This window comes from Colletotrichum higginsianum, chromosome 1 (genome assembly GCF_001672515.1).
Source record: "Colletotrichum higginsianum IMI 349063 chromosome 1, whole genome shotgun sequence".
NCBI lineage: Eukaryota > Fungi > Ascomycota > Sordariomycetes > Glomerellales > Glomerellaceae > Colletotrichum > Colletotrichum higginsianum.
Window position 1 is genome coordinate 1,250,123 of NC_030954.1, and position 27,346 is coordinate 1,277,468.

At 56.4% G+C, this 27,346-nt stretch overlaps 8 protein-coding genes across 8 annotated transcripts; 1 reads left to right on the forward strand and 7 right to left on the reverse strand.

The window, feature by feature from the left end:
• Nucleotides 1–407: 407 nt before the first annotated feature.
• Nucleotides 408–5,737, reverse strand: CH63R_00390 (RhoGAP domain-containing protein; the record flags this gene model as incomplete). The annotated part of the gene is made up of 3 exons (XM_018295365.1): nt 408–4,440; nt 4,530–4,787; nt 5,313–5,737. 3 exons carry the CDS (start codon nt 5,735–5,737, stop codon nt 408–410), a joined length of 4,716 nt encoding a protein of 1,571 aa, XP_018163727.1.
• A 2,977-nt stretch (nt 5,738–8,714) lies between these two features.
• CH63R_00391 (uncharacterized protein) lies at nt 8,715–9,041 on the reverse strand (the record flags this gene model as incomplete). Its single annotated transcript, XM_018295366.1, has 2 exons — nt 8,715–8,769; nt 8,854–9,041. 2 exons carry the CDS (start codon nt 9,039–9,041, stop codon nt 8,715–8,717), a joined length of 243 nt encoding a protein of 80 aa, XP_018163728.1.
• Nucleotides 9,042–12,256: 3,215 nt separating this feature from the next.
• Nucleotides 12,257–12,524, forward strand: CH63R_00392 (uncharacterized protein; the record flags this gene model as incomplete). Its single annotated transcript, XM_018295367.1, has 2 exons — nt 12,257–12,331; nt 12,402–12,524. 2 exons carry the CDS (start codon nt 12,257–12,259, stop codon nt 12,522–12,524), a joined length of 198 nt encoding a protein of 65 aa, XP_018163729.1.
• Nucleotides 12,525–16,902: 4,378 nt separating this feature from the next.
• CH63R_00393 (Mg2+ transporter) lies at nt 16,903–17,624 on the reverse strand (the record flags this gene model as incomplete). Its single annotated transcript, XM_018295368.1, has 2 exons — nt 16,903–17,543; nt 17,621–17,624. The coding sequence occupies 2 exons, from the start codon at nt 17,622–17,624 to the stop codon at nt 16,903–16,905; spliced, it is 645 nt and encodes a 214-aa protein (XP_018163730.1).
• Nucleotides 17,625–19,821: 2,197 nt separating this feature from the next.
• Nucleotides 19,822–21,694, reverse strand: CH63R_00394 (Mg2+ transporter; the record flags this gene model as incomplete). Its single annotated transcript, XM_018295369.1, has 4 exons — nt 19,822–20,250; nt 20,310–20,753; nt 20,816–21,280; nt 21,335–21,694. The coding sequence occupies 4 exons, from the start codon at nt 21,692–21,694 to the stop codon at nt 19,822–19,824; spliced, it is 1,698 nt and encodes a 565-aa protein (XP_018163731.1).
• Nucleotides 21,695–21,929: 235 nt separating this feature from the next.
• On the reverse strand, nt 21,930–23,679 carry CH63R_00395 (Mg2+ transporter; the record flags this gene model as incomplete). The annotated part of the gene is made up of 3 exons (XM_018295370.1): nt 21,930–22,673; nt 22,728–22,767; nt 22,820–23,679. The coding sequence occupies 3 exons, from the start codon at nt 23,677–23,679 to the stop codon at nt 21,930–21,932; spliced, it is 1,644 nt and encodes a 547-aa protein (XP_018163732.1).
• Nucleotides 23,680–24,807: 1,128 nt separating this feature from the next.
• On the reverse strand, nt 24,808–25,371 carry CH63R_00396 (uncharacterized protein; the record flags this gene model as incomplete). Its single annotated transcript, XM_018295371.1, has 1 exon — nt 24,808–25,371. The coding sequence occupies one exon, from the start codon at nt 25,369–25,371 to the stop codon at nt 24,808–24,810; it is 564 nt and encodes a 187-aa protein (XP_018163733.1).
• Nucleotides 25,372–25,462: 91 nt separating this feature from the next.
• Nucleotides 25,463–26,619, reverse strand: CH63R_00397 (uncharacterized protein; the record flags this gene model as incomplete). The annotated part of the gene is made up of 3 exons (XM_018295372.1): nt 25,463–25,582; nt 25,651–25,780; nt 25,847–26,619. The coding sequence occupies 3 exons, from the start codon at nt 26,617–26,619 to the stop codon at nt 25,463–25,465; spliced, it is 1,023 nt and encodes a 340-aa protein (XP_018163734.1).
• Between the last annotated feature and the right edge of the window lie 727 nt (nt 26,620–27,346).

Sequence of the window (27,346 nt, forward strand, 5' to 3'; positions counted from 1 at the left end):
GAGCCCGCACGTAGCCGGCCAAAGGTAGCATCGTCGTCCCTAGCGACGGCAACCTCGTTCGTTGCTGCTCATCTTGGACTTCTCTCGGAAGTATCAAAGGTCAGGTGAAACGAGAAGAGAAAAATGAGGAAAATGATACGATTGCGAGGGTGGCGATCGGTATTAAACGGTATATGGAGCGCTCGGCGCCGGTCCGGAATGGTGTGATATGTTCGGGTATATTGGCGCCATCATGTCGTCCCATGCCCGTCAGGCTTGGTTTGTAGAAAAACAAAACTTGAAACAAGTGGTGAAAAACATGGTATCAACGCTGCGTATAAACGAGTGGGCGAGTTTGTTGCGGAAGGGCTGTGTAGAAAGTGAGACGCTTAGTCGGTGTCGTGAGGACGGAGGACTCGAGACCTGACTCAAAATTGCGTCTCCTCCCGCAGTCGGCTCTTGGAGCTTTGGGAACTCAGTCCAACCACATTGCCCATAAAAATGGCACTCTCACGTCTCTTTTGTTGGTCGTATCCGGAAGAACCGCCGCTGTCGTAGCCACGAGCCGTCCCGAGGTACCCGTTACTATGGTATCCCTGAGGCACATACTGTGGCTCGTATGCCGTGGAACGACTGACCGGATAGTTTGGCGGGGGAGTGGGCGACGACCGAGCGCTTTGCAGGTCTTGCAGTAGAGGGGGCGGTGTGCCGCTTGATCTCTGCTGCCCCGTCATGGCTTCCAACAGTCTCTGGCGATGCGGAGACTGGCTAGACCCGGTCGAAGTGGAAGGGCGCGTGTGCTGGGACGGCTCGTACGAAGGTCGCGCGGGCAGCCCGTTGTTCATGGACGGGAGGGAGCCAGACCTCTCGCGGCCCGTGTCTGCTTCCGCGAAAGAAGAGGGCAGCTCGTACTCCTCTGGCTCCAGACCGAAGATGCCGAAATAGTTCTGTAGAAGCATGGCAAAGACGGGCGCCGGTATGTTGAGTGTCGGCGAGAACACGATGCCCACGTTTCTGACTGTCATCTTATTCATGTCGGCGTTGTTGATGATCTTGATGAGGAAGGCGATCAGATACTTCAGTAGAGTGGCGTTGGCTTGCGGCAGTCTCTGCACCAACTCGGATACGGCGGCAATCTTTTCTGTCTGGCTCGACATCTCCGTCACCGCGAGGAATTGCAGGTGAAGGTCCCGGGTGAGTATGGTCGTCGGCAGTTCGCGAAGATACAGCTTCAGCAACGAGGCGACAGCGTGGATGTCGTAGTACGTCTCGTCGGTGACCAGGTTCACGTCGCCCTCAGTGTTGAATCGCTCGCGGAGCTGCTTGATAACCACGTTGGATCCGCTAAGCCGGAAGATGCCCTCCTCTAGGATGGCGTTCTTGGCATCCAGGTACTGGATGCAACGGTAGACGACGGCCGGCAATGGCACGTTCACGTCGACAGGGTGGTTATAACGGACCGCTTCGGCTAACGGCGCGCCAAACGCCTGGCGGATGGGTCCTTGGTAGCCGCCCTGGGGAGGCGTCGACGAGCCTCCTTCGCTCCCGCCAAATAGCGAGTCCTGGCCATCGGACGAGGATCTGGTCTTGGGACCGAAGCCGAAGAAGCTTCGTTTCTTCATCTTCTTCTCCTCGTTGACTGGAACACCGAGTCCGGACCTGTTGCCCCATTGGCTCGAGTCGGCGATAACCTGCATGTCTCGCGGGGCAGAGATCGTCATGGAAGGTTGGGAGGACATGGTCATGGCCTCGGCGGCATGGAGGTTCTCCGGCACATGTCCGGCAGTCCTGGGCCGCGCGGGTCCTCCGTGGTGAGGGAGGTCACCTTGGGACATGGCGTCATACCGAACACCTATGAGGCTGTCAGACTCCGAGGGCTGATGGTGCGAGGCCGTCTTCTTGTATCGCTGCTGCTTTTTCTTATCGACACGCTCCATTGCGCCCGAACTGTGACGGTCTTGCGCATGGTGCTTCGCGCTGTGGCTCTCGTCCTCCTCAGGGTCTTTATAGTCGATCCATCTGAGCAAGGCATCAACCCACTGGTCTCTTTCTCTGTCGTTCTCTGCGCAGAGCACGTGCTTCACATGGCTGCTCGAGTCCTTCTTCTTCGGCTCCAGGATTAAAAACGCGTGGCGGTATTGGTTGTCCATGTCGTCCGAGTTGGCCGACTGTTGCGGCGACTGGTTCTCGTTACTTTGGGACTGCTTGCCGATTTGCGCACTGGGCAGTTTGATTGTGCCGAGGTGAGCGCCTCCCGGGGTTTCGTAATACTTCAGATGAGGACCATCAAGCACGAAGAAGCGTGCCTTCCAGCCGCCAAAGTTCTTCCCTCTCTTGGTGAGATAGCCGGTTCTGAACGGACGGCCACCGGGTCCCAGCTTGGCCTTGGCTTCGACCATGCTCTCCATCGAGCCGGCATCGTCAGCATTGGGGGGTAGTGTATGGGTCGACAAGTACTTGCACAGCTCGAGCGCGCTCGCGGTATCCAGCGGCGTCTCCAAAAGCTCCTCCAAGTAGTGGTCCAGGGCGATCCGCCGGGCGTCGAGCTTAGCGGGCGCGTGTCCGCTAAAGAGCGACCGCTCCGGGGTCTTTGCAGTAAACGCCGAGCATTGTTTGAGTCTGTGGTCCAGCTTGGCGAGCGACGCCGAGTCCTTTTCTACCCGCCATAGCTCACCAGGCTCGGAACGCGAGAAGACGGCGAGGGTGAAGACCGGGTCCTCTTCCAGCTGCGTGAGAGACATCAAGCTCGCTCGCGAGGGCTTCATGCGGGAGGAGGCAACCTGGACCCTGATTGTAGGAAGGACGTTGGGCGGAAGCAGCAGATCAGGGTGCTCTTCGGTAACGAATCCTTTAAAGATGCGACCACGCTCGGTAGGACTTCCACGGCTCTTGTCGCTGGCCGAGTCCCAACCCTTCTTGACAATATTCAGCGGCTGGGGGCTCTTGAGTTCCATGGGTTCTGCCGGCATTTGGAGGGAGTGGCCTGGCGGAAGAGGAATTGGCTGACGTGGCGGCCGAGGGGACAAAGGTGCCGCAGGGAAGGATGGAACACTGATCAAAGGGCTGTCTGATGAAGGGGCTCCCAGCGGACGAGGGCTTGATGGTAAACCAGGACTGAGGAGCGGAGCTTCGAGGTTGCCGACGCTGAGAACGCCAGCCAACGAGGCCGGGACGTTCTCACGGTGCATTCGCTTTGGGGGGCTCGGTGGCAGTTGCGTAGGGGCATCCATGATCGCATGTGGCGTGCCCGTTTGGCTCTTCTTTGATAAGCTCCTCCTCTCGGCCTCCTGCATGGCCAAGATCTCCCTATCGTGGTCATCCTCCTCGCGCGTCCGGCGTCGACCGCGGCGCTCGGTGAGGATTTCATTCACCTCCAAAAGGTCGTCAAAGTCGGATTCGCTGTCTTCTTCATCGCGACTGGGATGAGTCTGGCCCTGGAGCAACTGCAGGGGCGCCGGTGGGGGTTTGCGCGGAGGTGGCGCGGGAAACTGCGACAGACCTTCGTCGGCAGCGGGCGCGGACTCGGATGCACCCGGTGGCTTTGGCGGAGGCATGCTTGGGGGTTGGCTCGGAAGGCTACGGGATGGCGGGAGGCCCATGTTGATGGGGAGGTCCATCATCTCATCAGCCTCGAGCTCCCTCCGAGCGAGCTCGGCAGCATGCTCCTCTGCGTCGTGGTTGAATCGGTCGTAGGCGTGTTCATGTGCCTTGGGCATCTCGTGTGATGGGTCCAACAAGGCACCCACGGCCGAGGGGGGCCCATTCGGTTGATCTGCCGGGGGCGTGATCGGGTAGGGCGCCATGGCCATTTCCACGGGGGAGTGCTTCTGGCTGTCAGAGTCCAGAGTAGGAGAGTCCGGTGGCACAACCTGTTGCTCCTTGGGGGCACTAACATCGACTGTGGGGATTCCTCTGCTCACGGGCATTTTGAGGACTTTGCTGGCGGGTTTGGTGCTGTCGGCGCCGGTCGTTTCTGGTGTTGAAATGACCTCCTTCAGTTTCTTCCTGTATTTCTCCTTGTCCTTCAAAGCTCGCTCCAAATCCTTGTTGAGGCCTAGAATCATGGCTCTCTGCTTATCGACAAGACGCCACAGCTGTGCGTTTTGCTGCGACTGGGAATGCTTCTCTTTCAAGAGATACTGGATCACAGCCTCGGGACTGCCGGCCGTCTTGATCAGGGCGGCAATGTCTGTAGGGTCAGACTGGCTCCCTACGGTACCCCTCTGGGACTGCGACTTTGTCGAGATGGCTGATATGGCAGAGTCCATGGACGAGTTGCGCGGGGCGCCTTTGGTCGGTCTGGCCCGCGCGGCAGCGGCCGAGCCCCCCGAGGTAGACATTGGATATCGGAGCGGGCCTGCGAGAGGCCTCGAGGTCAGAACGGGCTCGGAAGCGCTTCGGTTATCATTCGTGGGCAACGGTGATATTCTCGGTCTGGTGAGGTCCCTTCTGTCAGCTGTGCTACGAAGCGTGTGGCGGCGTGCGGGAAGCAAAATGGGGCAGTCGATTCGGCAAGGGGAGAGAAGTTGGCAAGCGGGATGCAAACGTACCGACGTGCGCTGCGTCCAGATGTTGACGAGGTGGACGAATCACTCTGGTAGTATGTCTGCGGCTCTCCCGAGAGGTCTACCGGCGAGCGGAGATTGTCGGTGGGCGTCGTGACGATGTCTGGGACAGTACGCGCGCGATGGGCGCAGAAGTTGCCGATTGGCGGGAAGAAGGATGACGAGCGAGGCGAAAAGGGACTCGTCGGGGAAGTAACGGCGGTGGTCTCGTGGAGTGGACTGGGTATCGGGCGTCGAGGGGATCTATAGGGCGGAGGAGGGCATCAGTCAATGTCGCTGCTGGTGCCAGGCCAAGCCAGAGTCGTGGGTGAGCCGAGTCCCACAACGGAGCAGGATGGACGGCAGCTAAAGAAGTCGGCGAAAAGCGAAAAGTCAAATAAGAAACAAATAAAAAAAATAAAGATAAAAAACGAGTCGTGGAGCGCCAAGACAACAGCGGACGATAGTGGGAGCCAGTTGTGAGAACGACGCAAGTCTGGCTTTTTGGTCTTCCCTTTTCCCTTTTTCTTTTTCTTTATCCCCTTCTTCTTCTTCGTCTCTCTTTCTCTCTCCCTTTCTCTATTTTCCTGGCGGCGGGCGGACAACAGTCAAGATGGTGGGATCAAGGAAGAAAAGACGGACAGCGACATGACAGAGCGAGAAGCAGACAGGCCAGACAAAATGGGAGCGAAACAGCAGCAGTAACAGCAGCAGCGAAGCACAGCAGAGCAAAGAGTGGAACCGTTGCTTTCTTTGGTAAGCATGGCCAGCGGAGGCAGTCGAACGTACCTTGGAGACGGGGTAAGAAGAGGGCTGGTGGTGCTGCTGGGGCTGGAACAGTGACTGGCAGCGGAAGCGGCAGCGGCAGCGGTGCTTGTATTGGCAGCAGCAGCGGTGCTGATGCTTGCGCTTGCAGGATCGGATACTGGGATCAAGAGGCCTGTCGTGGGGCCATCCTTGGAAGAAGGGGGAGCGTGAAAGGAGGCGACGGAGACCTGGAGCCGGTGAAGAGGGTGTTTTTGGTAAGGGAGGCGAGGATGATGAGCACCGGGAGAACCAGGAGAATCCGAGGAACCAGGTGCAGCGGCGAGAACGGGAGCATCGGCGGATGTGGTCACGGCAGGTTGGCCAGACGTGGAAGAAATCGACCCAGAGGCATCAGAATCTGAAGTTGAGCCCTGGGCACTATGAGCCTGGAGCGCAAGCTGCGACATGGTGGGCAATGCGACGGGAAGACAACTGGCCGGCGGTCCAAATTGGGGAGGGGGGGTGGTGTATTCGCAAGGTGTGGTAGGGTAGGGGAGGGGGAAAGGGAGGGGGTGGTGTGTGGGTGTGCAGGGTCAGAGCTTAACGCAGGACAACCTCGCAGCGGTTTCGAGATGCCTGGATGACCCTGACTGTCGTTGCATATAGTTGACCGGCGTCTTTCTCGCTGTACGTGTGCTGTGAAGAGATGAGTTCGAGTGTGTGTCTGCGTGTGTCTGCGTGTATGTATAGTATCTCCGTGCTGTGGAAGCAGTGTAATGGTGTTCGAAAAAACTATTTTCCTCGGCAACGAGCGAGCGAGAACGAGCGAGTCGAGAGAGCGGAGGGGCGAGCGAGGTTTAACCAGGTAGCTGAGTTATCCAACGTCGCGGGCGGAAGGTAACGCGCCTGCGAGTCGCCGCCAGTCGGACAGTTTCTGCTATGCTGTAAACTCTCTCTATTCGATGGCTGCGATTCGGGATGCGATCCGGCGTGCGACCGATGGATGGAGTCAGGTTTGCTAGGCGACGACCAGGGCAGTGCAGGGCAGGACAGCACGGCAAGGCGAGAGGAGGAAGAGTGGAAGAGGAAGGTTGCAATCCTGCCGGAACAGAGAGCAGATCAGATCAGATGAATGGCGTCTTCCAAGCGTCCCAAGGGAGGGAGGGGCCGTCCTCGAGTGTGCCTTTGTGGGAGGAATGCTCCAAGACGGGCGTGGATGAGACAAGTGCCCGTTGACTTGGGCCGGTGTACTGTGTTTGTGTGTGTATGACCTTTATGCGCGCGCGCGTCGACCAGACAGACAGCACAGGCGCAGGCGCAGGCGCAGGCGCAGGCACAAGACGCAGGCCGGGAGGAAGAGAGAGAAACTCGGGAAAGGCGTAAACAATTCTTAAGGTTGTTGTGGGCAAGAGCCTGTATAGGTAGGTGGTAGTTAGGGTAGATAGGTAGGAGGTACCAGGCAGGTAGGTTATGCAGGTCGGTTTCCTGCCGGACGGGCCAGGCAAGGTATGCTCAGGGTGAGGTGTTCGGCGCCGACTCCTGAGTCTTGAGCTCTGAATCCTGCCTCCTGAGAGGCTGTTTGGGTTTGGTTGATGAAGGGGACCGACCCTTTATTTCCAGTCTTGCCATTTCTAGTAACAAGCAAAGGGAGGCTGATTTTGATTCGTGTCCATGGAAGCAGCCGCAGATGTGGCGACATTGGGGCCTCGGGATCGGGAGGAGAAGGCTTGGAGGGGAAATTTCAAGAATTCGTTTGGCTCAGTTGGGCTCGGTTCAATACAGTACATTTCGGTCCACTTCAGTTCAGCTCGGTGCGGTCCAGTTCAACATTCATGACCCATCGACAGGCAAGGTTACTCCCTATGTAGAACGATCACTATCTACGTGCGGTAGAGCAGAAGGGGAGCGGGTGGGCATACATCTAAAGGTTAAACAGAACAAGGTGTCGGGGAAATAAAGTGGATGACCGGCTGTACAGTAATAGTTGTGTGCAAGTGTGTGTACGACGATAGTTGTGGATGCACACGGATTAAGGAGGGGGAAGGGTAAAGTAGCTTTGCCCGTTGCGTCTGCTGGTGAGGTACCTCCTCTAGTGGGGACAGAGAGAGAGGATGGGGTCACGGCGTCGGTACATTAAGCAGCCTCAGCAGGGATGCATGTGGATTCGTACCTGAGTAGGTACATATTTGTGTACGCTTGACCTTTATAGGCCCCAACTAACAGCCTGAGTCATCAGCAAAAAAAACACCCTTTTAACTACAAACTTACTAGTAGTTACTATCTACTGTAATACCTTAATAAATACTATAGCCTAGAAGCTTCAATTGAGCTATATCTTACTAAGAGTTAAGAATAACCTCTATAAGTAATAATGGAAGTATAAAATGCAGGCTCAATTTGCTATTAGATAGCTTTAGGAATCCTTATTTAATAATATTCTAAATTACTTATAAAATTAAAATAGCTAACTCTAATCCCTTCTATATTAATACTATATATACTATTTATAAGCCTAATTAGAGTAAAAATATTAATTTCTACAGCCTTAAGTATTACCTCTATTACTACAAATAAATAAGCCTAATTAAAGTGCATTATATACTCTACTGTATAGCTATTTTTATTACTTAATTCTAATACTACCTTCTCAAGGCTTAAAAGAAAAAGGCTAATAATATTAAGAAATTCTTTAATAAAATAGCTAGTAAGCTCTTAATAGGGCAAAATTAAGCTGAGATTAATTAGCTCTTCAAAATAGAGTATGCTGAGTTCCTCGAGGAGCTGCAGAGGTTAGTGGTCTTAGTGGAAAAGTGAGACGGGCAGAAGCGGGTGGTAGGGATATGGAAGGTGGCTCAATCAATGTACGCTAGGCCATAAATCACACTTTATTTCACACGGAGGTACATATTTGTGTGTCTGCATCTGCCGCTGCAAGATGTCGCTAGAAACAGACGCTTGCAGTCGGAAATGGGATTTTGACGGTCCCCACTTGCTTGATTGCTGCTGTTGCTACTGCGGCTGCTGCTCCTACTGCAATGTGTCGTCGCTGTTCCTGGCCAACGCCGCGCTACAATCGATTGCACTCAGGGGTCGGTCGTATGGATGATGGATGTGGCTAGATATAAGGAAGGGAGGAAGAAAGAAGGAAGGAGGCTAGGAAGGAGGAAGGAAGGAAGGAGGAAATGAGTGGCACTGAGGAAGGACTATTCCCAGTCTCATACACACATACACACATACACATACACACACGCGCGTCTCTCTCACACATTCAACATTTCCACAGAGCAGACCTGACTCATGCAATATTTTCGCTGTATTGGACTTTCTCTGTGTAAGTAACCTTATTACCAGCAATGGCCGTCCTCCCCTACGGCCACAACCCTTCGGCTAGACTCTAGAATGGACCGGTGGTGGGATGGGTACACTGACAAGCGACGCCAATAGTCACACGATAAATACTTGATACTTTGTGGCCCAAGATCTCAGGCCAATTAGGTCGCTGCGCTGATGATGAACAAAGTATTTGTCTTCTAACCCCGTTAACCTTTGTCTTTAGCTGCCGTGCTAAAGTGGACTTGCTTACTTAGGCTGGATGCTTTTTCTTCGAGGAAGCAGCTTAATTTCCTGGGCCCCAGACAACCAGGAGACGACCAAAAGAACAATCTCGACCGTCAGGTTTGGCACGGGCCTGAGGTCGTGGTGGCAGCATACCAGCCCGCTGTTGTGTTGGTTTTGTTCTGTCGGCGATGTTGAGTATCCCCCTGGAGACATATCTCCCAGGGAGAAAGATACCCAAGCTAGGTAGGTAGGAAGGCAGGAACCTTGGGTACCTCCGCCAGGTAATTCTGCCCAAAGTGGTGTTGTCTGCCACCTTCCTTCTGGACTTCTTCCCTCCTTCCAACCATACGAGCTTATTGGGGAAGGATCCACCCGGTTGCCAATTCCAGTTTCTTGCCATTGGCACGCACATGTCCAGAGTCTCGCAACATGGTGGGAAACATTTCAGGCTCCCCAATCTCATCCGTCCTCTTTTTCCCTGGTCGTGCCACGCACCTCGCCTCTGCAACAAGCACACGCCACAGACTCCTAAATCCCCCACGTGTGCCACCTCGCGCTCGCAGCCAGCGCCCACAACGTACTTCGGACCCATGTTTCTGGCGACTTGAACGGAATGCCTCCCTCTCTTTTGCTATCTCCCTGCAATCCTCGAAGTCTCGGCGCGTTCCAACTTGCCCTTGGCCATGCCCGCCCGACCTTGATTTCTCGGCCCCGGGATGTCTCTCGCCCTTCACGAGACGACTCGACCCGAACCCAGTCTATCAAACGGTCGGGCAGCCGGCACACGCAAAGCAATACACATACCCGTGTCGTGGACCGTGGACCGCCGACGCATCGCAGTGAGGCGCTGGTCACACGAAAGCTGTATGCCTGCCATCCCGACTTCCATCCACAAACATCAGCTTTCTTGAAACAACCCGCTCAAAGTGTCTACCGGCTCTGTGCGACTCGTCGACGATTCACATCTGACCTCGGATCAATAATAATAAAAACTGCCAAGTGCCAACCATCAGCTTTCCTTTCCGCTCCCATCAACAACGGGCAGACAGCATACCTAAGTCGCTTCCGCTTTCGCGAGACAGCGTGTTATAGCATCGTGACCCGCTCCGTGCATGCGGCACACCCCATAATTCTCAACGCCACGACACAAGCCTTTAATTTCCATCTCTCTCGGGACCCTGCGGTCTTTTTCGCTGCTTTGGTCGTCCCCTCCTGCCCTCTCGGCTTCCTTCGCCGTCTTGTCCACTGGGCCATTTCTGGTGGCCAATCGAGCCCTGGGTCCTTTCATCCACTTCCCCACATCACAGCACCAGCACCCTGACTTTCCCAGGCCTGGGAACCAAGACTCCCAAGAGTGGCCCGAACTGCCCCCGACCTCGCTTCTAGGTTCTCAAGATCGATCCTGCCCGTCATCGTTGATGAGAGGAACGGAAATGGACTTTCAATTGGTATCCATTACCAATGGAGATTCCAGGGCCTCGCTCGCCCATGACAGCTTCTCACCAGAGACCCCACACCCTTCAGCGGTCAAGCGGTCAACCGTCACACTCGCACAAGAGTGCCATCGTTCACCTGTCGCCTGTCACACATAGCGTCCACACCCTTCCGATTTGCTTCGCTTCCTATCCTCTTGTACGACGCGCTCTACTCAGCGGGGGTGACAGTTCATTTGTTCCCGCTGCCCCCCACTGCTTAGCATAGTTACGTGCCACGCAGGAGGCACCATCTCTCCTGCAGGTACCGACACATTTTTCACTAGCAGGGTGCCACGCTGGCACAGAAACGGACTTATCAGGTTCTGGCAAGAATCCATCGCGGGCCGGGGTCTTTTTTTTTAACCTCATCCCATTTGAAGTCGAGGTCGCTAGGACTTGCCTGCTAGCACGAGGAATGCGATGAGACTGATATCTCAAGTCCCAGTCCGTTATTCAAGCAACTCGAACAACAACTGCTGCTCGTCTTTGTCCGCAATGCTGTGTCCGTCCCAGTGAAATTGCCGGTTGCGCCACGCTGTTGCACGAACCTCCCGGGCGCATCTGGCATCTGTCTTCCCCAAAGTGATAACCGCCTTTTGGCAGACCTGGGTAGCAAGTCTAGCGCAGGCAGGCAGGCAGTCCATTGGCACTCACTCGCAAGCCAAGATTTACATACTGAACTGATTTCCTGTCTTTAGGCTCGCAAAAAGACATACTCGACAGTGCTGCGCGGCGCTTCACCCCTCTGCCAGCACTAGCATGGCGGCTCCACACGACGACGATGGAGCGGAAGGGGATATCGAGGATGCGATGAATCGGTGCCATGGTTCCCAGTGATCCAGCTCGTCCAGACTATTTTGCGTAGTGTCTGTTGCTGACCTCGCAAACATAATCGAACAATGAGCAACCCCCTTGTGCCCATGTGCGCAACCGTGGCAACGCAACCCACCCTCTACGTCTTCACCGTGCGTGATATGCTATCCCTTGTTAGCTCCGACCCGAGCGCCTGGGGAAACAACGACGAAACTCTTCCGCCTGGGTCCGTTTACTGCAGCCCTCTGGAGGTGGCGCCTCGACGGTGGCTATCTTTCAGTCGAACGTTCTCCTATAAGCTTGTGCATGAACCGTCCCTCCAAAGATCCGGGAACTGTTCTCGGCCAAGTCATGAGGTCATGCGGCAACGCCTCCAGGCCGCTCTGGGCTGAGGCTCGAGCCTCACGCCTCGCGCCCCCCACGAGGAAATGGTCGCGCTTCAGAATCTAGCAACATGGAGGTGATGTCCTTGATGTTCGAGTCTCTTTCAGCCAAAGGCGGATGGTGGCCACCGAGTCACATCCTTGCGCCACGGTCCAATCACCGCGCTCTGGCACGCCCTCTCTCGCCGGTTACCATTGAGGTCGGGCAGGGCAATGCAATGGGCAGTGAGTCCATATCATTTTCCAACAGGGCTCCAACAGGTATCTGCGTTGCATCCCGGGCTAATCTTTGCCTACCTACTGACGAGGACATTAGACTAGCTGTGAGTCGCAATCCGACGAGGTGTGGCATTCGTGCAGAGCAGGAGGCAAGCATTGCAACCCGGCAGACCCGCTTGCAACCGGCTCTCCGAAGCAAGTCGAGTTGACTATGGCGGTGCCGCGGTTTATCTCTTCGGCCCCTGAGCTGAGCTTCGCGGGCGCAACGCAACAGTTCCTTTCCCAATCCGAGTCGGTCCCGGTCCAGCTCCGGGACCTGGCATGGGCTTACGTTCTCTGTCAGCCAACGAGACGACACATACAGCGATAACTGATCCGATAGACATTACGGGAGTGGGCCGCAGCCCAGGGGAAGAGCAGAAATTGATCAAGGCGAGAAGCCAATTTGACCGTGCAGCATCGGTTCCCAGCGTTGCAACTATTACCGTCCTGCGCTGTGGACGCACCTGCACCTACCAGGGAGGAGGACCACCACCAAATGGAGTCTGCCTGCCAGGGAAGACCCGTCCTCAGCGTCGCTTTCTCCCGTAGCGCCTCGGCGCTGATCGTCCCTGTAAGTATCATGGTTTATGGCGGACCTGACAATTTCCATCCACTTTCTTGCATGCGTTTTATTACTGTAGAGCGCTGGAGGCGTTCCCTCCCTCAAGTGCCGCTACATCACCTGCGGACAAGACGACGAGATGACGACGCCGGCATTGCGAACAGACCTCGACTACAAACAATTTCTGCGCATAACGCCTTGAGAGCCAGGTGCGCTGAGGTTGACGAAGCTAGGCCAATGAGAAATTGAGGCAAGGAATCCGGACTTGGACTCTGAGCAACATAGGAGGGAAGGGGAAGCTCCACGTCTTTGCTTGGCAATGAATGGATGTTGGAAATCTCAACAACCCCTCGACCAAGAAGCCGTGGAGGTTTTGGTATCGGTACTCCAACGGTTACACCCGTACCCCATGGTACGAGGGACAGACCGCGGCGGCTCAGAGTCATCCACGCCTCTGATTCGGATCTGCAGCTTGACGGCGTCTGAGAGAGCTGGCCAAGCTTCGGGAAGCTTCAATCCCGTCCGACGGCGCCGACGACTGCTGTACTAGACACTGCAGCTCGATTTCGTCATCAACCAGCCTGCTGCAGAACAATGCACTCGGCAAGCCCTTGTTTCGTTTATTTGAAGGGGAAAAAATAAACATGCAGCTGCAAGTGCTTTGAGCTTTTTAGATGTTCGACATGACCGTCAGGAGCCACAGTGGCTTGCGGCTGAGTCGAGGGAGAGTAACAACAGGCGTGGCGCTTGGCTACTGACAATGTCGAGTCACTCAAGGCACTGCGCGGGCTTGTCGACAACCGGCCTCGGATGGACTGCTAGCTATAAGGCACAGTCATCCGTTGTCCCTCGTGTCATACTGTGCCGCGTGCTTGACGATGACCTCAAACCGCATGAAGTCATTTGGCGTTCGGCTAGTTTTCTACTGGGACCTAGTCAGTGGTCCCAAGAATGCTTGAATTCATCCATTCAGGATCCAGGCCTGAACATCCCACACGCATGTTCCAAGGGGCAAGCCGGTAGCGTCTTGCAGTGTCAAGATTGAGGCCGAGCAACTTTGGGCACCCCGAGTCTTGAAAAGCGTCAAGAGCTGCGAGCATCGCGGTCCCCAAGTTGAGCTTGCCGGGACGAAATCGCTTCCTCCGGAGAAGAACCCTGCTGGGAATATGTGCAGACTGCAGCCCGGGGGGTGCTCGCTCACAAGGAGCAACAGAGTTTGACGCCATCAAAACACATACACACACACACACACACACGTCCAAACTTGACAAGTGATACGGACATCGCTTGCGGACAGGAAGAGAGCATATGTCAACTGTCGTATTCGCGAGGTTTCAGCAACCTGCCGGGAATCTGTTCCCCTGCGTCGTCATCAGTCGAGAGTTCACTCTCTGGACAGGATAACCCTTGGATGGGCCAAAGTCGATAGCCGGATGAGGTTTATGGGATCGTCCATTATCTATTGGTGTCCTTTGGGAGTAACAATTTCAACCTTAGTATCGATCCGTCGACCGACCGACCCAAAAAGATTGGTCCATCGAACGATGGCGGGCTGGCTTAATATCCCGACCCTCGACCCTCGACCCCCCCATGTGGTGGTCATTTCGACTTAGGACGAAATCCACTTCACTTGAAGCAAAGTCGGGTTCCCGCTCGACAGCGTCAACCTTGTTCTGCATTTCGGATTCTTCAGCGGACAGCAATCCTTTTCCCTCCCGACTCAACAAGGAGTCGGCATTCATCCGTCAACACGATGAAACGCAAAATCTATCGCTCTCTCCATAACTGCCCGCCGTATTCAGCCCGAAGACCAGCCAGCGTCGCGGACGCGTTTCAGATGCGCCGTCAATATCACGGGAGCCCTCGTCGCAGATTCTCGCTACCATCACATCACGGCCCACCGGACGGCTTCACCTTGACTAACACCTCGCCGGCCCCCAAGGATGGCCACAGCGAGCCCCTCACGTGAGTATATCTGACTATCCGTTGTTCATGCGCCGTCCCTCCCACTCCCTCCGAGACGCTTTCGCGCTCAACAATGCACCTCATCGCTGCTAGACACGTTGCGGACTTGAGATGACGGGTCCGGCGATCGGACGGACAGTGCTGGCCGGCTATCAGGTTCCGTGGGAGAGGTTGGCTGGGCTGGGATTGGGCGGGCTCAAGGCAATTCCGGGTACGGCCAGTTGTTCTTTTCTGGCGTTGACGCTGTCACGGATTGTCATCGTCGCAGAGGGCCGCGCCGGGTAGAAGCTAGGTGGCTCGCATTGCGTGCCGTGCGTGCCAGCGCTCACATTGCGAAGCCGCCCGCCTCGCGACTGCTTCGCCTGGGCGGCTCCGTCTATTGACGATCGTGGTCGGCCTCGTGAGGGACGATCCATGTGGTGTTCGGAAACGTCTCCTCAAGTCGCGAGAGCCCACGGCAGGCGGCGGGGTTTCGATTCAACCTCGACAAGCACTGGACTCTTCACGTGGGAACTCTGCTTCCTCGCATTGATATGGGGCAGAGTCGATTTATACATGTATGCCCAAACTCATAGTACTACATGCACAGCCTGCCGGACTACATCCGACTCAAGGATCAGCTTCTCATGCCGCACAGCAGGGACTTCACGAAGGCTACTCAAGTGGCAATTTGAAGCCCAGCAAGCACGCATCGGTCGGTCGGCCAACGTCTCGCTTCCGGGCACCCTCCCCGGCACCGTCCCGGGAAGGCCGTGCGACGCGGGGTGGAGAGTCGGGCTGTCCCGCTCTTTGAAACCTCGGGATTGGGCCGGACAAGCGATGAAGCGCCTTCGGGCCCGGGTCGCCGAGCCTTCCGCCTGGAGGTATCCGCAGACGTCGGGGTTCTTGAGAAATTTGTCCTGCGAAGTCCTTATTTCTAGACGACTATTCCGCACGACGACGCTACGCGGCGTGCCGTGCTGCTGGCAAGTGGTGCCAGCCACCCAGAGAGCACATCAACTCAGTGATGCCATGGCCAAGAGATGAGCTACACGCGTCCTGCAGCCCGTTGGACAGGTTCCGCGGCTTCCTCACGACTGCCACCTGTGGTCTCCACTCGGACGTCCCTTTGTGTCTGCTGTCGAACCGAGCCAGGCCTGTACACGAGGGCCAAAAAGCATGGACGATCAGGGAATCGAACCCTGGACCTTCCGCAATCACGAGCTCTGGTTTCGTGCGAAGCAGACATTATACCCCTAAACCAATCGCCCGACGGGTCTCCATGACGGCGTGATGACGGAGAAGAGGATGGTGAATCCACGCGGGGAGCGTCGCGAGCGGTGGCAGGCGGCCGGTCTAGAACGTCCTAGAACATCGCGATGGAGTCGGGATTCCAAAAACAAAACGCCGTGGGGCCACGCGGTTGGCGGCGATTGGGGCACAGGCGAGTGGCGGGACCATCGAGTTCTGCGCGTTTTCGCCCACCTGGCTGGTGCGGTATGTTTCCAAGTACACGTGGGGGTTCACGAGCTAGAGGAACGTCTAGAGACGATGGTTGTAGTGTAATTCCCGGCCCATGCTGGACGATGAGTCGATCATGGTCAGCGGCTGAGCCTTGGGTCGAACGAATCTCGATACCGGCTCATCATCGAGGAAGCCAAGATAGGGGCCCGCCGAGACTACAATATAGCCTCAGATCATGGAACCCTGTCGCAGACGCCGAGACCGTCTCGACGAGGCTGTCCGTGGGCAGCAGGATGCAACGTCAGCTAGGGAGAAACCGGCGGGGGACGCGATGTCTCAAGGGACCAAGATGATGCACAAGATCTGCGAAACAGAAAGCCCCCACCCCGGCTGGAGTCCCGGCAAAAATAGACTGCCAACTCGACATCGGGCTTGATCAGTTACCCTGCCGGCAAGACTTGTCTTCCAGGGAGTCATACAGTTCCATCCTGCCTCCCTGGGCTGTGTGTCATCGCCTCGGGGTTCGTGATGGAATGCTCGTAGGGCATCACGACAGAACGGTCGACAAAGCAAGCACACGGTCGTCGTCGTCGTCATGCTCATCTATGACCGTTCACGACGACAAGAGCGACCGACAATTCACGTCTGACGGATGGGCGAGCAGACCACACAGTTCCCGGGTAACGAGAGAGGGAAGGCTTAAGCGGCCCGTTCTTTCTGATAATAATAATTGCAATAAACCCTTTCGTCAAAAGTCGTCTATCATGGCATGTGTTTTATATCCCATAGTTGCGTTCGCACAAGTAACGCCTCGCTTTCTCGTCGAGAAACCCAGAACACCACCCTCCGCGACCCGTGCATATACTTGCTTATATATGTATGTAAAAAGGAAAGGAATGAGAGACAAAAACGTGAGGCAAGAATCCTTCCCGGTGTGGCGCACATGCTTGTGTGTATGTGTGTGTGTGTGCGCGTGTGTGTCTGTCTCTCTTCGTGTCAAATGGCGCCTCGCAACGTTCGTCGAATACCCAAATCCCTCGGGGGGGAAAGAAAGAAAAAAAAGAAAGAGAAACACCAGTATCGTCCTATCACTGTCAAGACAAACTTGACACATCAAAGGACACCTCCTCCTCCTCCTTCCCTTCCCTCAGGAGCAACGAACCGAAGATGCTTCACCGCCGGTAGTTGTACTCCCTCTCCCTCCTCCGGTCCGAGATGGTGACGCGCATCCTCTCCTCCTCGGCGGGCGGCGGGGGCGGCAGCATGCGCGGCGGGCTGTACCGCCTGCCCTCGACGTAGCGGAACGTCTCGTAGCGCGGCTCGACGGGGACGGGGACGGGGTAGGGGACCCTCACGGGCACCAGCTTCTCGCGCTCGACGTAGACCTCGCGCACGTCGCGCTCGCGGTCGCGGTCCCGGCTGCCGCGGCGCGACGAGCGACTCCGGCTGTGGCTATGGCGTGAGGACTTGCTGGACCGGACCGAGGGTTCGACGTCGACGGCGATGACCTCTATCGGCGCGGGCTCCGGGGCCGCGACGGGAGGGGGAGGCGGGGAGGGGGGAGGGCACGGCAGAGCCGGGGGCGGCGGCGGCGGGGGTTCGACGACGACGGGAGGAGGTGGCGCGGGCTTGACGATGACGGGCGGCGGCGGCGGTGTGCATTCGCGCGGGGGTGGCGGGATGAAGGTCGTCTTCTTGGTGCGGACGGTGACGGAGCCGTTGGTCGGGGGTTCGAGGTAGAGGCGCTTCTTGGCGCCGTGGTGGTGGTGATGGCGGTGGTGGTGGTGATACTCGTAGTATTCCCTCGATGAGGCTGGATGAATGGACGGGTTAGCTGACGCGAAGGGAAGGAGGGGAGGCGGCGTCAAGGCACCGGGGCTCTACTCGTACCCATCTTGGACGGCTGGATTCGTTCCGAAGGGGGGAAGGGGAAGAAGAACAGGAGGTATTCTGTCTGGAGTCTGAGTGCGCCGGTGTGTGTGTGTGTGTGTGTGTGTGTGTGTGTGGCCTACACCTTGTTGTGTTGCAATACCAGGAGGGAGGGTTGTGTTGCTGTAGTAGTAGTGGGACGTAGTGGTGGTGATGGTGGTTGTAATCGTTGGTTATTGAAGGTTGGCGGATAAGGTTAAAGGGACTCGCGGATGAGATGGGATGAGATGGGATGAAATGCGATACTAGGCGATGCGATGCGCAAAACCACGCCGAGTGCGCGGTAGTTTGGCGGGCGCCGTGAGAATCTCTCTCACACTCTTGTCTTTCGATGTCCCTGATAAAGAGACAGTATAGGAAGAGGGGCGGCGTTGTTGGCGGACTCTAGATCAACGGCGGGGGGGGAGGGAAGAAAATGGGGAAAACATGGAACCAGGAGACGGACGGGCGATGCGCCTTCTCCTTATATGTCACTCGCACCAACAGAGGATGACGGGGCCGAACATGGAGAAAAAAAGACAGGGAAAACACCAAGGAGTGACATGACAATGGTGTACGAGTACAACTCCCCCATCGTTCCAGCGGCCAAGAAGGAGAGAGTGTGTGCCCAGCCCGGCCCAGCCAGCCCCAGTATGCCCAGCGAGGAGGGGACATCCAGGCAGGCCGGGCTGCCGTGCATGTGCATCCGAAAACGCGAGCTCTTGTCATCGGCCCCGGCAGAGAGAGAGAGAGAGACCTGGGCCCAAGCAAAAGCTAGACCACTGTTTATTTAGAGAGTATCGTTAGACCGTATACGAATAGGTATCCATCCGCAGGCATTGGCAGAATACGGACGGGAGGCCCGATCGCAGCTGCAGGCAAGAGAGTGGAGAGGAGTGGAGGGGAGACGAGCGCACATGCAGAACACACACACACACACACACACACACACACACACTGCCCGCTTCATGACTGGCGTCCCGGACCATAACTGACGGGGGATGACCGGGGAAACGGTAATATCAATAAGGGCTACTCTAGGTATTGGGTATCGACAATGAACAATGAACAATGGAGGATGACAATGACAAGGACAACAACAGCGACAGTCGAAAAATGAAGAGCTCCAAACACTCGCTCAACCCAACCCAGACATGCCATCCCATCCCTCCTCTGTTCGGTTCCCGTGCCCCCCCGCTATTAACCACTAACCACTTACCACTGACCACCGACCACCGACCACTGAAGAAGGACAAGGGTGCGCCATTGGGTTGTCGACGCCCTATGACGACAGTGCGCACGTCACGCCAAAAGCAAGATTCGAGGCCTTTCACTCTTCTATCCCCCTCACTCCTACCCTACCTCACTCCTACCCTACCTACTGGTTGGAGCGAGACACGCGCGAACCGAACCGCCTGACGTGCCCCGCCGTCCAGATCCGTTATCCGTCCAAACCCACCACCTTTGACAGACGAGCCCAGGTCGTCGTTTTGGTGCTCGTGCTTCTCACACGGCTGGTGATGCCGGACTACCGCCGGAGCACTTGCAGCTCGCACCGCAGCTGCATCCATCCATCCTTCGGGCGGCCCCGGAGAAGGAGAACCCCTCCCTCCTGATCGTGGGGTCGCAGGGCTGAGCTTGTCAGATTGGGTGAGCTGGCAGCGCCGTCGTCTTCATCCCGACCATCTTCCCAACCGGCATGTCTGTTGTGGCGCCACCATCGTTGGGTGACAACGTGAGGCATAGGGTTTCTTTCTTGGCCATTTGCTGGAGAAGCCTGGTCGGTGGCCGGCTGGCCTCAAACCTCACTTGCCCGCCTTCCCACGATGTCAAGCCGATGATCGACACCCATCTTCCCTCCGGTACACACACCCCACTCCAGGACTCTCGTGCTGAAAGCTTATCACCCGATCAAAAACTCCGCTGGCGGCCCAACCTTTGAGACTGCCCTCTGCTTCTTCCACCCACCCATTCCAGGGTCTACCTGTAGACCAGTCCCCATACTCTGCCACTGGTAGACCCTTGAATCAAGCCCCCCCCTCCCATCCTTCGGATGCCTCCGCGCTTCCTGGTCGAGATCCAAGGCAGTTCCCGTCGTCGGACCAGGGTCGTAAAGGCGGCATCACGCCCAACTGCCGGCGCCACGCACCACGCGCCAGGGTTTGGCTTCAGGCCCGTTGGCTTCACCCTCCCAGCCGACTGTCGGGCCGCCTCGCGAAGCTCTGCCTGGCCGACTGTGGCCGGCTGTACACGGCCTGCGCGGCGGGGAGGACCTCGATCGCGTCGTGGCGGTGAGCCTTCTCCGACACGCCCCCGTGCCCCGGAAACTCTGAGCCCACTGTCTCGTCACCTCGTATCTTCCGAACCGCCCAGTCCCAGAGGTGTCCCATCTCCCCCATCCACCACAGGCCGAGCACGATTGTCAGGATCGTCACCGGTATGGCCGTCGCCCAGTACAGCCACTGCCCGTCCTTCATGTCTCGGATGTCGCTCGAGTTCATCCCAAAGATGCTCGAAACCGCGCTCAGGGGCAGGAAGATGATGGTCACAATCGTGAAGGCGTAAATGGCCTGCTCTTGCCGGTCCTTCGTCACCGCCGCGTTGTTGAGATTCTGCTCCCCACGTTAGCGCCCACGTGCCGGCATCTCCATCTCACTCCATGTCCACTCACCGTCTGTTCTAGAACGTCCGCCTGCTCGCCGTACTCTTGGAAGTCTCTGTTGCGCCGCTCCAACAGCTGCGTGCACTCCGCCGCCAGAAGGTCCCTGAACCCGGCGGCGTCCGTCGACGGAAGCTTGTAGAAGTCAGACACCTCGGCCATGGACTCCAATAGAACGTTCGTTTCCTCGTCATCGCCATATCGGCTTCTGCCCAGCCGCAGATGAGACCGCAGCGACACGGCGTCGCGGTTGTTGGCCTGTTCGCCGAATGCCCCCCGATTCAGGCGGCGCTGCTTCGGTGCTGCCGATTGACCTTCTTGGCGAGATGCCAGAATCGAGTTGAACACGCTGCTTTGCGCCGCTATCGTGCGGTTGATCACATTAACTTCTTGCCGCAGGAAGTTGATGCGCTGCTGGTACGTCATATCCGACTGCCCGTTGGCAATGTCGTTTTCCTGGCCCGCCGTTAGTGCTGGGTACGGTATAAGACAACAAGCCCACCCCGCTCAAAACTTACCAGAGCCCGGAGGTATTCCGAGTAGGTGTCGGTAATTCCAGCATATTTTCCAGAGGTGTTGGCCAAGAGGCGGTAGCTGATGAGCGAGACCAATTCCAGCGGGAGGACCGAAGACCGTTCCAAAAGGCTGAGGCTTGACAGCCGTTCCATCATTTGCTTCATGCCGCCCTTCACCAGCCTGTCGGCCACGTCCAGATGATCTTCCCACATGTGTGTCTCATGGCTGGCATAGATCAGGCCCATGACCAAATGGAGCCAAGCGACGATGAGGTCCTGCGGCACGTCGATATCCAGCCGATCCGTCGGCTCGGCGTGCGACAGAATGCTCTTACACGCGATTACCGGAAGGGCAAGCTGGCGGAGTGCTTTTTTGACGGTCTGAGCATTGGCATAGACTGCATCCCGCCTCGTTTTATCAAGGTTGCTCGGGTGAGACTCCCCGTCGGCAGCCTCTGGCGGAGACAACTAAAAGTCTATCAGCAATGTTCGGCCTGACGTCCGAGAGTCAACAAGATGTACCTTGACCAAATTCATCACGGCGCCCCAAAATTTCTCTGTTGTCGGGCCGTCAAACAGGGGAGGAAGGAAAAATCTGAACAGGGAGTCGGCTGCGTTGAAAATGTCGACGCGCTCCTCGTAATCTTGCCTTTTCCATGCCTTCTTGGTGGACTGCATCTCGGCCCCCAGCTGCTCGAGGTACAGAAAGACTTCGACCCGCGTGGATGTTTCGGCATCGAGGTAGGCCCGCTGGTCCGGACCGTTAGTCTCGGCCGTCAAGAAGTCCTCCACTTCCGATAGTTGCTTCTGAAGAACAACAAAGTTGGGGCCGTCTACCGGACTCGGGGTGTTTGGTGCGGCCCAGCTGAACACGTGGAACATCTCGTTGGGCACGCTGGGTCGTACGGGCGGGAAACTCGTCCGGTTACCTGACGATGATGGTTTGGGCGGTTGTAGGCCGGCTCCAGACGCCTGGCCGGTGGTGTCGCTCAGGCCCTGCTTTATGGTCCTCAGAATTCCACTCGGTGGAAGTTGTGGTGGTGCGCTGGCCCACGAGTTAATCACTTTCATTCTTTCACTCCTTTCAACTCTTTCCACTCGGGGATTGCCGCGAAACTCACCAGGTTTCCATGTTGATGACGACGCTCCTGCGTGAGGTTCCGGCGAATTGAAGCACCTTCCACCACCGCGCCTCGTTCAAGAGGCGGCCATTGAAGTGGAAGCGGACCGCCTTGGGCCAAAAGTCGGAGAAGTGGGCGATGAAGGCGAACCACGTCTGGCACTCCTGAAGGGGGAAAGACCACAGCACCGACTCTCCGTATCGAATCAGTATCCTGCCCTCGGTGTCGCTATTTGGCGTGGGCTCTCTTCCAGGCTCACTCGTCACCGCGATGTTGTCCCCCCGCAACGCCTCTTCGTACATGGAACCGCAGGTAATCAACAGCGAGTTGTCGAGAACGATGCACCACAGCTGTCGAATGTGGAAGCACCAGCCCTTCTCTCCGTTGCCGATCTGCCGCGTCGCCTGGAGCATGTCCCGCTTCTGAGAGTTCCGCGAGAAGGCCAGCTGAAGCAGCGTCAGAGGCGGAAACGCGCCCGGGTTGCCCGTGGCCTGGATGCCCGAGTACTCTTCGAGGGAGAAGTAGGGGATGCAGAGCCATGTCGCCGTTCGCTTCCCAGCCTGCGCCCCTTTTTCTTGGTCGCCCTGCTGGAGCGGAAGCTGAAGGTAGCTTGGGTCCATATGCTTCACCGTCGTCGCCCTGGACGTACGGACGGTCTTGGCATAGTTCTTCCTTACGTCTGAGAGCAGCTTGCGGATGTCGTTCTGCTCTCTCTCCGACAGCGCTTTTGAGATCTCGCTCTATTTTGTGGTCAGCTTAACACGACGCTGGCTCATGAGACTGCGTCTACGTACCGTGAATTCGTCAAAATTCATCATATCCTGCTGTACGTGTCTGGGAGAATGTCAGCATTGGCCGTGGTAGCCGAGCCTGGTGTCAGACTCACAGCCATCTGAACAGCGACTGTCGTTTTCTCTTCGCATCGTAGACAACGTCCAATGCCGCAGAGTGCGTGCCGCCGAGAACACCGTCTCCCGTGTACCGAGACCGATACACATGCAAAGCCCGGCTTGGCGGCAGCTCCTCTCCCCTCATCGTCGAGTCATCCGAGAAGGGCGTCTCCAAGTCGAAGCCGTCGTCAGTCCTGGACGAATCCGCACCCAGACGTGCAGGGTCGAAGGCATAAACCTTGCCCGTCGTCTCCTCCAGGTCAACCCATTCGTCGCCGTCGTAGCCCGGGCCGGAATACTCTTCCCGTGCGCCAAAGTCGGGAGGCATGGGGAAACCGTCGAGGTCGAAACTCTGCAGGTCGGTCCCCTCGTCGTCGTTGTTAACAAGCACCGTGACCGGTTCTTCGGGGGTAGGCTGCCGCAGCCGCATTTCCTGCTCCCCCGGGGTGACCGTGGCGACGGCAAAGTCGAGGTTCTGTAGCGTCTGCGGCGTCTGCGGCGTCTGCGTGACGACCTCGTACACAACGGGAGCAGACAGCGGGGTCTTGGCTCGTCGTCGTCGCGCAGACATGGGGTCCAGAGGCGAGGCGAATCGCACAACGGGCTGGGTGTGGACGGCCCTTTGACTCCTTTGGCGTCCCGGGGCCCTGGGCGGCGGCGTGGGCGGCACGGGGTCGTAGATGGGGTCTGCTTTGCGGAACTCCTCGATCAACTGGACGAGGTGCGCCGTCTGGGCCTCTCTGGTGTACTGGCTCCTGAGGTTCTGGGCTGATGTTCGTGACGAGAAGAGAGAAGGACCCCGGCGGCGGGGAGGAGCCGCTTCTTCTCTCCAAGTTGTTGTTTCGTACTGTGACATGGTGGACGATGCCGACACTGTCGCACTGTATTTCGCCGTTGGTAGGGTCACCACGGCACAGTGTCAAGTCGTATTGGATGGCGAATGGTGTAAGTGCCGATGTGTTCTTTCTCTCTTCCTCTCTCTCTCTTGCTTCTGGTTTCCTTGGTGCCCCTGGTCTCGTCTGAGTTGGATTATTGGTCTTTCCCTTTTTTCGAATGGGGGAAAATGTACAGAGTAGCATCGATGGAGATCGGCGTTGCCGGCCTGACAGCAATCACACGAGTTAAATAGATAAATGAAAAAAAAGACATGCCCTGCAAGCAATTAAACAAGCCTCCCCCCCCCCACGTTCCCCTGCCGATGCCAGCCACCAGTTAAAGGCAAGGCCGACACTAACACGAGCCCCCCGAGCAGCACCCGTCCGAGCGCTGTGGCTTTCGCGGGCCCGACAGGAACGTTCGGCGTTGGTGAGCCCGTGTGCTCCCCTTCCCCCGCCATCTTCAGCGGTCGAACCGTCAAACACGGGGAGGCCCCAGCGGACAAACGGCGCTAAACTGTGGAAGACCGGCCACATGTCAGCGTTCTGGTGGCTGTTTTTCCCCTGCGTCCGGGGATCTTCCCGTGGGACTAAGATTGACGACATCTCGCTCATCTCACCTCCACCTTCAAGCTGGCCTCATGAAGGGTCCCACCCCCCTTGTTTTATTCTCTTTCTCTTCATGTTCACAACGTGCCACATGTTGCCTCGTTTTTCTGCTCATATCTCAGTCAATTCTCGTCCCGGCATCCTGCCGAGACGAGGGAGGGTACCTGAAAGCTGCTTCTGAAGTACTCGTTACAAACTGATCATCCCTCAAACTTCGTGCTAGTATGTAGACGAGGGGGAATCCCGAGATGTGCCCTTCCCAAAACCCAGAACTGAGAGTCTATCGTTTCTCTTATTCTTCCTCGATTTTCATTCCAATACCAAGGGGGAAAAGCAAGTGTTATGCCATCCGTCCATCCTATTCCGTCCCAATACCAAAGAAATCAAAGCAAGTGTCGTTTCGGCCGTTCGGCCTTTTGCATTCAAAGACCAAGTAGGCAAGAGAACATCCAACAGGACATTCATCCAAAGTTTGGTTCTTCGCCAGCACATCGTCAAGACTACAGGTGGTAGCCAGAGTCGTATCCGGCCATGGTCAAGCGGCGCGTCATCTCGTTGATCGAAGCCTGCGAATAGGGCATACCGGACGAGCTCGGGTTGCCGTCCGGGACCGGGTACCGATCGCTGTCGATCTTCTCCTCGACCCACTGCAGGTTCTCGTCGAAACACGTGGGGAAGTCGGGCAGGAGTCCGTCGTGGTAGAGGTCTTCCATCTCCGAGCGCCACGGGAATGCCAGTGTCTCCCAGAGCTTCTGGACGTGGGCGACGAACCAAAACTGGCGGCGAAGGAACGGAAGGACGATGAGGGTGACCTTGGCCAGAGCGATCTTCATCTGACGTATCTCGTCGGCGTACTCCTCCTCCATGTTCTCCGTGTACAGATGAATGTGCGCCATGCGCAGCGGTATCTCAAAGCTAGCCAGTTTCTTGCTGTCGGCGAACTTGAAGTAGAAGAAGCGGCCGTTGAGGGCCTCCTTCCAGAAGTCGCACGCCTTCAACACGTTACCGACCTGATACTTTCTCAGAGTCTTGATGCCCAGAAGCATAGCAGGCCGGTAATACATGACGTTGTTGAGGATGTAATGGGTGCTCCATAGGTTCGATTTGTCAGGGACGTGGCCACCGAGCTCTGTTAAGATTGGATCAGTGATTAATTCAAACCCTGGAGCGAATCAGATGAGATCTTTCGAACTTGCCTCCCATGTAAATCCAGAAGAACATGACGCCCATCACGTGCACGCTGTAGCCGTCCATTTCGTAGTGTGTGACGCCGACCTGGTAGACCAGAAGGGTCAGGGTACTGTGCTCAACCAATCACAAAAAACAAGAAAGCGTAGACTCACTTCATTGGCCGGGGGGAGATTCTGTGCCAGGTAAGTCGACTCAGAAGTTATGATATCGCGATGGCCAGAGACCACCTTTCCATCGCTGAGCGCTATGGCGCAGTCGTACGTTGGGGTCGCATAGAAAAGACTGTAGAGATAAGCATTAGTGACATTACCATTCACGAACCGGGCCTCGGCTTTTCAGAAACCATACCGAACGCGACGGGTTCTTTCAAATCTGGGCAGTTGGCCGCTTTCAAGAGACGCTCTGAAGACTCTTCGGTGATCGCTGTCTCCGTGGGTCGAGTCAGCGGGACCAACTCCCTCGTCGCCAGAGACAAGCGTGATACTCGTCTCCTGTTCTGCGACTTCGTCGTTCTTCTCGTCGTCATCTTCGTCGACCGGGAGGGGTACAGAAGCAGCAATAGCTACTTCGCTTTTGGCGCTGCTCTCACCCGGGGCCGAGAACGCGGACGCGGACGGGACGGATGTGACAGACGCGACAGCCTCCAGGGTAGGAGAGAGTCGAGCTTGTCTCGCAGCCTCCTCGGCGGCCTTCCTGGCAGCTCTTCGGTCTCTTCTAGCGTTGGCCATCTCGTCGCTCGCGCCGTCGGGTGTAGTTGCTTCTTCGAAAATCAAGGTGGGCGAACGAGAAGAAACTGACGAAGTTGCGGATGAGAGGGGGGAACTCTCAATTTTCGAGGTGGAAAGAGCAAGGCCGCTCTCCTCCGTGGCCTTGCCAACCGACACGGGGCCGGAAGAACAAGAGTGGCTGCTCTCAGAGCGTGAGGCGCTGGGTTCAGGAGACTTTTGCTCTGCTCTGGGGCTGTTCTGGTTCGCCGTGAGACAAGGGGATTCGGCGGCCTTGGTGGGGATGGTGCAGGGCGGATTTTGCGCCTGCGATGAGCCATCGTCAGCGATCTGATGGCGAATAGGACTGGGCTTGTGGTTCTTTGCAGCAACCTGCGCCCACGAGAGGGGAGCCATAATGGGCGCTGGTGATGAGAGGCGCAAGTTTAGATGAGATGGGGTCTAAACATGTGTTAGCAGGATGGATGAAAGAAAGACAAAGGCGTGAAGAAAATGACTGAAAGATATTCAAGTCAACAATCTTGATGGAAGAGTCTTGATTGGCAGTGGCCAATGTGAGTGAACGAGCAAAAGAGAAGGATTGAGGATGAAGGGGAAGCCGGTGTAGGAAACACATGTGCGTGATGAAGCGTAAAGGGAAGGAGGAAACCAAAAGTGTCTGCCTGCGCAAAATAGAAGGCACTTACTAGTGATTTGGCTGATCAGGTGAATTGCCTCTGAATATTTACAGGTAAACAAAGGGTGGCTTTGCGTGTTGTATGTCCTTCACCTCATCTTGTCAAGCCAATCTCTATTCAGGTGCAGGATGTAGGAAGTGGAGCCATGATCTGTTGAGTTGAAAAGAGCCAAAAGGGACTTTTCTGTAGCCGATGACTTTAGATCGGATGAGATAGAGCTCCTTTCATCACCCAAAGGATAGCCAAAGAACGGAGCCTAGAGCGACATTCCATCAGGAACTCATGGCATCATTCGCCAAGGTGTTCAATCTGGAATAGGCTCAAGTCTCCCTTGAAGCATAGCAAAGACCTTTGCAGCATGGCTTGTTTTCCCTTATTTTATGACCTCGGGGTGGGTGATGGAAATGGCATAGATTTTCTAGCCTCCGATCTCAAGTCTGGAGGGA